Source organism: Athene noctua, chromosome 9 (assembly GCF_965140245.1).
Source record: "Athene noctua chromosome 9, bAthNoc1.hap1.1, whole genome shotgun sequence".
In the NCBI taxonomy this organism is placed as follows: Eukaryota; Metazoa; Chordata; class Aves; order Strigiformes; family Strigidae; genus Athene; species Athene noctua.
The window spans coordinates 26,452,993-26,463,301 of record NC_134045.1 but is presented as its reverse complement, the minus strand read 5'-3'; the positions used below and the strand labels follow the sequence as shown (position 1 = coordinate 26,463,301).

At 71.3% G+C, this 10,309-nt stretch overlaps 2 protein-coding genes across 8 annotated transcripts; both read right to left on the bottom strand.

Moving 5' to 3' along the window:
* Nucleotides 1-75: 75 nt before the first annotated feature.
* Nucleotides 76-4,484, bottom strand: DEF8 (differentially expressed in FDCP 8 homolog). Of its 7 annotated transcripts, none has more exons than XM_074912902.1 (12): nucleotides 4,430-4,484; nucleotides 3,951-4,092; nucleotides 3,777-3,859; nucleotides 3,529-3,678; nucleotides 3,314-3,455; nucleotides 3,068-3,232; nucleotides 2,460-2,587; nucleotides 2,056-2,169; nucleotides 1,225-1,305; nucleotides 1,017-1,157; nucleotides 809-918; nucleotides 76-688 (listed from the first exon to the last, which is right to left on the bottom strand). In XM_074912902.1, exons 2-12 carry the CDS (start codon nucleotides 4,075-4,077, stop codon nucleotides 583-585), a joined length of 1,347 nt encoding a protein of 448 aa, XP_074769003.1. In that variant the 5' UTR covers nucleotides 4,078-4,092; nucleotides 4,430-4,484; the 3' UTR covers nucleotides 76-582. The 7 variants fall into 7 exon arrangements, with proteins under 7 accessions (XP_074769003.1, XP_074769007.1, XP_074769005.1 ...); XM_074912906.1 differs by having other exon boundaries at nucleotides 1,017-1,106; XM_074912904.1 differs by having other exon boundaries at nucleotides 3,972-4,092.
* Nucleotides 4,485-5,502: 1,018 nt separating this feature from the next.
* Nucleotides 5,503-10,046, bottom strand: TUBB3 (tubulin beta 3 class III). Its single transcript, XM_074913674.1, has 5 exons — nucleotides 9,106-10,046; nucleotides 8,043-8,310; nucleotides 7,566-7,747; nucleotides 6,886-7,019; nucleotides 5,503-6,591 (listed from the first exon to the last, which is right to left on the bottom strand). Exons 1-5 carry the CDS (start codon nucleotides 10,044-10,046, stop codon nucleotides 5,516-5,518), a joined length of 2,601 nt encoding a protein of 866 aa, XP_074769775.1. The 3' UTR covers nucleotides 5,503-5,515.
* Nucleotides 10,047-10,309: the final 263 nt, after the last annotated feature.

Here is a 10,309-nt window from a genome sequence, read left to right as displayed (position 1 = left end):
CACAGCGCCACCGCTCGCCCCCCCCGCCCACAGTGTCCTCCCCCAGCCCCAAAGCAGGGAGACCAGTGCTGGGTTGCGCAAAGAGGCCTCGTTAATGCTACAGGAAACCGGGGGGGGGTCTGGGAGGGGGGAGCAGCAGCCCCACACTGTGCCCTGCCCGGCCCAGCCCTGCCCCGGGAACTGGTGTGTCCGTAGTGCCGGGGGGTGGGGGGAAACCGGGTGTTTTCCCCCCGAATCAGCAGCGTTATCCTGTAGTGTCTGGAGTGGGGGGGGGGGCTTACCCTCCCCGGCAGCACCCATCACCCTGGCTCAGCCAGCACGCTCACCCCCCTGCCTGCACCCCTGCCTGCACCCCAGGCCGGGATGGCGGGAGCTGCCGCCGGTCGGTAACCGGCCCCTGGGGAGCGGGTGGGGTGCGGCGGTGACCCCCCCTGTCCCCGCGGGCAGAGGGTCGCAACCACCTCAGCCCCCAAACAGCCGTGGGGCCGCCCGCATCCGTCCCAGGGCCCCATAGCAGGTGCTGGGGGCAGTGGGGGGCAGCCTTGGGGCCTGGTGTCCCACCCCCCCCACGCCCCCCAAAACTTAGGGCTCCGCCTCGGTGCCCTCGGGCTCCTGGAAGAGGGACTGCTTGCGCAGGCTCAGCCGGGCGCACTTGGGGCACGTGGTGGAGTTGTCGTAGTAGCAGTCCCTGCGGGGAGGGGACAGCCCCGCGTCACCCCGCCGGCCCCGTGCGTGTGTCCCCCTCCCACCCTCCCCGCAGGTCCCCGTGCCCCGTGGGCGGGCAGCGGGGCCCCCCGGCGCGCCGTACCGGTGGAAGACGGCGGAGCAGTCGGTGCAGACCGAGGTGTGGCTGTCGAAGGGGAAGAGCACGTCGCCCTCCTTGCAGAGCTCGCACACGAAGCCCTTCGCCTGGCAGCGCTGCGGCGGGAGCGGGCACAGGGTCCCAACGACGCCCGGCGGGGCGGGGACCACACTAGACCCCCCCCAAAACGCCGCCGGCCCCCCCTCGGGCTCACCTCGCAGTCCAGCTTGATGTGCTTGGCGAACAGCGTGTGGATCTCGGTCAGGGAGCAGCTCAGGCGCCCGGCTTCGATGTCGATCAGGTCCTGCAGCGAGTACATCTCGTCGTTCTCCACGAAGTGCTGGCGGTCTTGCAGCTGTGGGCGGACAGGCTGTCACCTCGCCGTCCCCCCCCGCCGTCCCTGTCACCCCCCCGGCCCTGACCTGCAGCAGCAGCCGCGCCTCCATCGCCTCCTTGCAGGTGATGAAGTAAGGCTTCATCAGCAGGATGTCCTGGCGCAGCTTCTGCAGGGGGACGGGGACAGGAATAGGGATGCAACAGGGACAAGGTCATGCCAGGTCAAGTTCACAGAATCCTCTCAGTTGGAAAAGCCCTTGCAGCTCCTCCAGCCCAACCATGACCCTCCCCCTGACCGTTCCCAACTCCCCCAGATCCCTCAGCGCTGGCTCAGCCCGACTCTTCAACCCCCCCAGGGATCCCGGGGACTCCCCCCTGCCCTGGGCAGCCCATTCCAACGCCCAACAGCCCCTTCTGCACAGAAATCCTTCCTCAGAGCCAGCCTGACCCTGCCCTGGGCAGCTTGAGGCCATTCCCTCGGGGCCTGGCGCTGGGGCCTTGGCTCCAGAGACTCATCCCCCCTCTCTGCCCCCTCCTGGCAGGGAGTTGCAGAGGGCCAGGAGGTCTCCCCTCAGCCTCCTCTGCTCCAGACTGAACCCCCCCAGTTCCCCCAGCCGCTCCCCAGCAGACCTGTGCTCCAGACCCTGCCCCAGCTCCGTTGCCCTTCTCTGGCCACGCTCGAGTCATTCAATGGCCTTTTTGGGGTGAGGGGCCCAAAACTGAACCCCCTCACCGAGGGGCGGCCTCCCCAGTGCCGAGCCCAGGGCTCAGATCCCTTCCCTGTCCCTGCTGGCCACGCCGGTGCTGACACAAGTTCAGCCCCGTGGCAGTTTGTCACCCTCCACCCTGACCCCCACCCCGCTTTTGGGACCCAGCAGGGTCCCCAAGTCCCTCCTGCTCCCCCCTGCCCCACTCACCCGGATCTCCACCAGCTCCTCCACGTAGTTGAAGAGCAGCGGGTTGATCTCCCGCAGCTTCAGCACCGGCCGCGACACCATCAGCGCCAGGTACCTCATGCTGCAGCGCGAGACCTGCCCGCCCGCGGCCACCGTCACCCCGCGGCCACCGGCCCGGCACGTGGCTCCCCAAATCACCCCTAACCAGGTGCACAGACCCCCAAGTGACCCCTGCCTGGGGACATGGCCCCCTAGGTGACCTTTAGCCAGGGAGATGGCCCCCGGGGACCCCCATGACTGGGGCCACAGCCCCCCAGGTGACCTCTCACCAGCGACACAGCCCCCAGGGACCCCCATGACCAGGCCCACGGCCCCGCCCTGGGCACCCCGGTCACCCCTGAGCCCCCACCCCAGCCCAGGGGCACCTTGCGGGGCTCGAAGTCCCAGTTGTGGATGGCGCGGGCGGGGACGACGGCCAGGTCGTTCCAGTGGCAGGTGCTGCAGTAGTAGAGGCCGGTGTAGTCGCACTGCCGGGCCTCGCTGGGCACCCCCCCTGCGGCGGCACACGCGCCGGCACACGCGTTGGCACGTGCCTCGGCGCCGGCACCACGCCCCGCTCACCCCACGGACGCCGCGGGACCCCCATGGCCCCTTTGCATGCACTGTGGACCCCCCCCCCGAGCCCTGCACAGCCCTGACCCCCCCCAGCTCCACAGAGCCACAACCTTCAGCTTCCCCCAGCCCCACACAGCCCCCCCAGCCCCAGTCAGCCCCCAAAGGAGCCCACCCCACACATCCCTCAAGCCCAACAGAGCTTCCAGCCCCACACTGCTCGGCATCCAGCCCCACACATCCCCCAAAGGAGCCCACCCCACACATCCCTCAAGCCCCACAACCCCCCCAACCCCACACATCCCTCAGAGGAGCCCACTCCACACATCCCTCAAGCCCCACACACCCCCCCAAGCCCCACGCATCCCCCAGAGGAGCCCAACCCCCCAGCACCCCCAGCCCCATGCCGCGGCAGCCTCACGGAGGGAGATGGGGGCGCGGCACTCGGCGCAGCGGTAGTCCTGGCTGTCCAGCCCGCTCTCGGGGCAGATGCTGAGCTGGTACTCGGCCTGATGGCTGACCTTGGCCCGCACGCAGGCCTTGCTCACCAGCGGCAGGCACTTGCTGTGGCACCGGTAGTAGCACCCTGGGGTGGTGGCGGGGACCGACGGCCATCAGCGTGGCGACAGAGAGGGACAGGGATGGGGGGGGGGTGTCCCAGCCCCACCTGTGCAGGTGTACCAGGTCTGGATGAGGCCCCAGATGATGGTGCTGCACTTGTCGCACGTCTGCTTCACGCTCTTGCTCTTCTCCTTGTAGAAGCGATGCTCCAGCACCACCCGGATGTTGGGCTCATCCTCGCCGGGGTCCTACGGATCGGGGGGGGGGTGTATCAGCGTGGCTCCCCCCCCAACCCCAGCTGTGGAGACGCCCTGGGCTCACCTTGAGCTCCTGCAGCTTGAGGCGGAGGTGGATGAGCCGCACCACCGCGTCCTTCTGCCGCTCCGAGTGCTCGGGCAGCGCCAGGATCGCCCGCTTGCACTCCTCGATGGCCTGGCGCAGCTGCTGCACGTCCGACGCCAGGATGAGGCCCTGCGCGGCGGGAGGAAGATGAGGAGGAGGAGAGCGGCCCAGCAGCCCCCCCCCGCCCCACACAACCCCGGTTTTCCTCCCTTCCCAGCCCCACTCACCACGGGGCGGGAGAAGTGATCCTCGGCCAGGCCCAGGTCCAGGGCGCCCTCGGGGGCCCCCGGGGACGGATCCGGCGGCCGGGCTGCAACGGGGGGAGCGCCATGGGGGGGTGGAACCGCCTGCACACCCCCACCGCGGGGCCGGGAGGGGGAACGGGGGGGGGCAGCACCCACCTGGGGGGGGACAGCACCCACCTGGGGGGGGGCCCCCCCCGTCGGGGCGCTCCTGCTGCTCGGGGGCCTTGTTGAAGGGGTTGAGGTGCGCCTGGCGGAAGCGGGCCAGCCGCTCGTCGTACGCCATCGCCGGTACCGGCACCTGGCACCGACAGCCCGGCACGTCACCGACAGCCCGGCACGTCACCGACACCAACACCCCGGTACCGTCACCCCGTGGACAAACCCGTCCCTCCGCCTCCCACGCCCGCGGCGCCCGCCCTGCCCAGCGACAGACACCCCATCCCCGCACCCTACGGCCCCCCCGCCCGCAGCTCCCCGCCGCGGGGTCCCCGCCGCCCCGACCCCGCTCTGTGACGGGCCTGGGTGGCAGCGCCGCCCTCCCACGCTGCACAGCCCCCCCGCACCCCCTTACTGCACAGCCCCCCCCCCCCCGCGGCACCGCCCGCCCGCCAGGGGGCAGCGCCCCCCCCGCTCACCGCAGCGCCGCGCGCCGCCCCCCGCTCCTTCCCCGCCGCGCCCCGCCCAGCCCGACCGCCCCGCCCCGGCCCCGCCCCGGCCCCGCCCCGGCCCCGCCTCTGCCGCCCCCTGGCGGCCGGCGGACCGAACCGCACCCGGGCGGGGCCGCGATGCGGGAGGCGGGGGGGGGGGAACGGACACGGGACGCGGGCGCGGCGACCCGACCCACGGGCCTGGAGCCCCCCTACCCCCACCCCACGGCCTTTCCTGCCCCCCAACCGCGCCCCACGGCTCTCTGCCCCAGAGCCCGCAGCCCCAGAGCCCCCAGCCCCATCGATCCTGGTCCCAGAGCCCGCAGCCCCACAGGGACCCCCAGGAGGGAGCAGCGGCCCTGGTGTGTGTGTGGGGGTGCTGCAGCCCCGCAGCAGCACAGCCTTGGCCCCCCTTCCCCCCGGGTCAGTAGGGTTGAGTTGGGGGTCCCCAGAGCTGGGGGTACCCCCAAATCCAGGCACGTGCCTGGGGCTGGGGGAGAACCCTGGGGTCTGCGCCCCCACCTTGGTTGGGGGGACGAGAGGCCAGCGCTGTCCCGGCGCAGGGAGGGGGCAGCCACCCCCCTCCCCTCCACCCTGGAGACAGGTGACAGTGGGGACAAGGGTGCAGGCGGGCGAGGGGGCACCTGCATCCCCCAGCCCTGGGGGGGCTGCACCTGTGGGGCAGGAGGGTGTGCGGCACAGCACACCCTGGGGGGGCTCAGGGGGTGACACGGAGGACAGGGCTTAGGGGGTCCCCAACTGTCCCCCTCTATGGGAATGGCTTGGGGGGGGGGGGCAGAATTGAGCCCCACGAGCTGCCCCCAGCGTGTGTGTGTGTGTGTGTCCCCAGGAGCCGCAGACAGGTGGTACCTGGACAGCAATAAATTTATTAAGTATTCAAAAAAAATAATAGACACGAACCAGTAAAAAACGAAAAGGGGGGAGGCAGGATGAGGGGGTCGGGGGGCCGAGCCGGCTCAGGGCGGGGACGGGGTCAGGAGACACCGAAGGGACACGCGGGGGGGAGCCCGGCCGGGGGGCGGCAGCGCGAAGCCGGGGGGTGGGCTGCGGGCATCACTTGGCGCCCTGCGCCTCCGACTCCTCCTCATCATCCTCGTACATCTCGCCCTCCTCCTCGGCCGTGGCGTCCTGGTACTGCTGGTACTCGGACACCAGGTCGTTCATGTTGCTCTCGGCCTCGGTGAACTCCATCTCGTCCATCCCCTCGCCCGTGTACCAGTGGAGGAAGGCTTTGCGGCGGAACATGGCCGTGAACTGCTCCGAGATGCGCTTGAAGAGCTCCTGGATGGCCGTGCTGTTGCCGATGAAGGTGGAGGACATCTTCAGCCCCCGCGGGGGGATGTCGCAGACGGCCACCTTGACGTTGTTGGGGATCCACTCCACGAAGTAGGAGCTGTTCTTGCTCTGGATGGCCAACATCTGCTCGTCCACCTCCTTCATGGACATGCGGCCCCGGAAGACGGTGGCCACGGTGAGGTAGCGGCCGTGGCGGGGGTCGCAGGCGGCCATCATGTTCTTGGCGTCGAACATCTGCTGGGTGAGCTCGGGGACGGTGAGGGCGCGGTACTGCTGGCTGCCGCGGGCCGTCAGCGGGGCGAAGCCCGGCATGAAGAAGTGGAGCCGCGGGAAGGGCACCATGTTGACGGCCAGCTTGCGGAGGTCGGCGTTGAGTTGGCCGGGGAAGCGGAGGGAGGTGGTGACGCCGCTCATGGTGGCCGAAACGAGGTGGTTGAGGTCGCCGTAGGTGGGGGTGGCCAGCTTGAGGGTGCGGAAGCAGATGTCGTAGAGGGCTTCGTTATCGATGCAGTAGGTCTCATCCGTGTTCTCCACCAGCTGGTGGATGGAGAGCGTGGCGTTGTAGGGCTCCACCACCGTGTCCGACACCTTGGGGGACGGCACCACGCTGAAAGTGTTCATGATGCGGTCGGGATACTCCTCCCGCACCTTGCTGATGAGGAGGGTGCCCATGCCGGAGCCGGTGCCGCCGCCCAGCGAGTGGGTCAGCTGGAAGCCCTGGAGGCAGTCGCAGTTCTCGCACTCCTTCCGCACCACGTCCAGCACCGAGTCCACCAGCTCAGCCCCCTCCGTGTAGTGACCCTTGGCCCAGTTGTTCCCGGCCCCGCTCTGCCCTGCCGAGGCGGAGGTGGGGGGAAAGGGGAAAAAAAATTTTTAAAAAAAGGCACCCGATGGCCGCCGGCACCCCTGCACCCACGCCGGGGAGGGGACGGGGAGCTGCCGGCGGCGGCATCGGCGAGATCTGAGGCCGGGGCGGGGTGGGAAGGGGAAGGCGCGGAGGGTTGGCGACGTGCCGGGCCCGCGGCGAGGGCGGGGGAGGCACCCGCCGCCCAGCGCCCCGAGGACGGCGGCGGCCCGGGAGGGGTCCGGGGAGGCGGGGGACGGCGTCGCCCTCCCCGGGGACCTACCGAAGATGAAGTTGTCGGGGCGGAAGAGGTGGCCGAAGGCGCCCGAGCGCACGCTGTCCATCGTGCCCGGCTCCAGGTCCACCAGGATGGCGCGAGGCACGTACTTGTGAGCTGCGAGAGAGCCCGTGCCGCGGGGGGGGACCTGCTGCTCACCCCCCCCCTCCCCCATCCCCGGCGTGTCCCCACACACCCTGCGGGGTGCCCGTGGGGCCGGGTGCACGTCTGTGTGTCCCACCCCCCCACTGCGGGGTGACGCAGGGCTGGGGGGTGGGGGTGTTCCCCCCCCAAACCACAGGGTCCCCGTGGGGCTGGGTGCGCCCTGCTCCCCCCACACACAATGGGGGTCCCATGGAGCTGGGGGGGTGGGGTGTCCCCCCCGAAACTATGAGGTCCCCATGCAGCTGGGTGCGGCCTTCTCCCCCCACACACAGGGGGGGGTCTCATGGAACTGGGTGTGTGTGTGCGTCCCCCTCCCCAAACCTCAGGGTCCCCCAGGGCTGGGTGCACGTGTCACGTCCCCCCCAAACCACAGAGTCCCACGGGGTGGGTGCACACGTGTCTCCCCCACCCCCAAGATCCCCCCAACTATTTTCCCGCCCCTGCCCCGCCCCAGCAGAGCCAAGACCCGCCCGCACCAGGGAGGGGAAGGGGCAGGGGGTGCTCAGGGTGGGGGTGCCGGTCTGCCCTGATCGGGGGGGGGGGGGGGAGGATGCCGGGGGTCCCCAAGGTTTGGAGAGCGGGGGGGTCGCTTACAGGAGGCCTCATTGTAGTAGACGCTGATGCGCTCCAGCTGCAGGTCGGAGTCGCCCACGTAGTTGCCGCTGGGGTCGATGCCGTGCTCGTCGCTGATCACCTCCCAAAACTGGGGGGGGACACACACAGGGCTCAGCGAGGGGGGGCACAGAGAGAGACACACGAGGAAGAGCCCCCGGCCCCGGCAGGGCGCCCCCCGGCGGCGGGGCGGGCCGGCGCTGTCCGCGGTGCTGAAGGGCGGACAAAGGCGGGGGGGCGGGGCCCTTTGTCCTCCCGGTGCGGCGGGAACGGAGGGGGGGGGGGGCGGGGGGAGGGTTGGGGCGTGGGGAGGGGAGCGGGGGATGGGAAGGGGGGGTCTTTGTCCGCCGGTCGGCTCCGCAGCGGCGGGGCGGGGCCGCCGTTACCTTGGCGCCGATCTGGTTGCCGCATTGCCCCGCCTGGATGTGGACGATCTCCCTCATGGTGCTGCCGGGGCCGGACGGAGCGGGGCGGGAGCGGGAGAACCGGGAGCGGCACCGGGAGCGGAGCGGAGAAGCGGCACCGGGAGCGCGGGGGGAGGCCCCGCCGCCGCCGCGGCTTTTATCGGCGCCTCGCGCCGCACCGGGCCGGGCGCTGACGTCACCGCCGCCCCCCAACCAATCGGCGGCCGCCGCCGCAACGCCGCAACGGCCCCTGCGGCACCGCCCGCCCCGCCCCGCCCCGCCCCGCCCCGCCGGCTCGGGGACCCCCGGTACCCACAGCTGGGGGGGGCACCCGTGGACGGGGGGGGGGTGGGAGGGGCCCCCCCACAGCCCCGGCGCGCGGGGGGACCCCGGTACCCGCGGGATGGGGACGGGACGGGAGGGACCCCCCAGAACGGCGGGAGCATCCCGGGGCGGCGGCGGGGGGGGCGCACGCACACACACGGACACGGACACCCCCCAACCCGTGTGCCGTCACGGGGGGGACGGGGACGGGGCGCGGGGGGGAGCCCCAGGGGGGTCCCGGGCGCCGGGAGCCCCCGCGGGGCCGGGGCGGGCGGCGGCGGGCGCGGCCGAGAACAAAGGCGGCGGCGGGACCCTTTGTCCGGGGGCGGCCGTGTCCGCCCCCCACTTCCTCCCCCCCCCCCCCCGTGGGCACCGGCCTCCCGCCGCCCCGCGCCCCGCGGCTGCTCCAACGCCCCGCCGGTGCCTCCCGGTCGCCTCCCCCCAGTCCCTTCCCGACAACCGGGAGCGACCGAGCTTCGAATAAACGGTGGGACCGGGAAGGGCCGACACCCCCCCACCCCCTGCCCCGCCCCGGGGCTCCCCCGGGGGCTGCACGGCCACAGCATCACTGCAAAGAGCCTTTATTGGGTACCGCGAACCCGTCAGCCCGGAGAGGGGCGCCGGAGTGGGACGTCCCACAGCGTATCCCGTCCGTCTGTCCATCCGTCCGTCCGTCCCGCGGCCGGGGCGACCCTGCCGTTACCCGCGTCCCGCTGCCTACCAGGAGCACAACACCACCTCCCGCAGCGTCCGCCGGAGCTCCTGGCTCCGGAAGGCGTAGATAAGGGGGTCAATCACCGAGTTGCAGATGATGAGGATGTGGAAGAGGTTGAAGTAACTGAAGAAGCAGGTGCAGAAGGGGTTGGTGGGGCAGGTGACGATGAGGATGAGGTGGAAGAAGAAGGGCCCCCAGCAGATGAAGAAGACGCCCAGGAGGATGGTGAGGGTGACGGCTCCCTTCAGGCTGCTGCTGCGGTAGACCGTGGGCTGCTTCTGCTGGCTGGAGATGCTGCGGAGGTGGTGGCGGGCCAGGGCGAACATGTGGATGTAGAGCACCAGCATGAGGACCAGCATGAAGAGGAAGAAGCCGATGAGGCAGAGGAGGATGGCGTTGTTGCGGTAGTAGGTGACGAAGACGGTGCTGGAGACGGTGCTGGCCAGCCAGACGCTGGCCATGGTCACCACGGCCCGTTGCAGCGTCATGATGCTGTGGTAGCGCAGGGCGTAGAAGATGGTGATGTAGCGGTCCACGGCGATGACCCCCAGGAAGGAGAGGGAGGACACGACGGAGCTGCAGATGAGCATGTCGATGACGTTGTCCATGTGCCGGACGACGCTGGCGCGGACCACCAGCACGCCGTGCTCCAGCAGCAGCAGGAAGAGCGTCTCCGCCAGGTTGCTGACGCTCACCAGCATGTCGGAGACGGCCAGGCAGCAGATGAAGTAGTACGTGGGCGAGTGCAGGTTCCTGTTCTTCAAGATGGCGGCCACCACCAGCAGGTTCTCCACCAGGCTCACCAGCCCCAGCGCCAGGAAGAGCTCGTTGGGGATGTCGAGCCCCTGGCACCAAGCACTGCCGGCCCCGGCCGTGGCGTTGCTCTGGTTGCCTTCGCTGGCGTTCCAGGGCTCCCGCAGCAGGCGCAGGGGGGCCAGCGTCGACATGGCCCCCGCCTCAACCCCAGGGTCCCCCTGCTTGGGGGCCGAGCCCCCGGGGCCCCCCACAGCGCCCGCACACCCCCCTCGAGCCCCCGCCCTGCCCCGCCAGCGCTCCCGAAGCGCCCGGCGACGAGGCCGAGGGGACGCGGAGGAATCGGGGACGGGGGGGCGAGGGGGTCCCGCCAACTGGGGATGCCGTGCGCCCGCCGGGACCCCCGGTGTGGCAGCCGGCCTCCTCGCCAGCCCGGGCTGGTGTCCCCGCAGCCGCG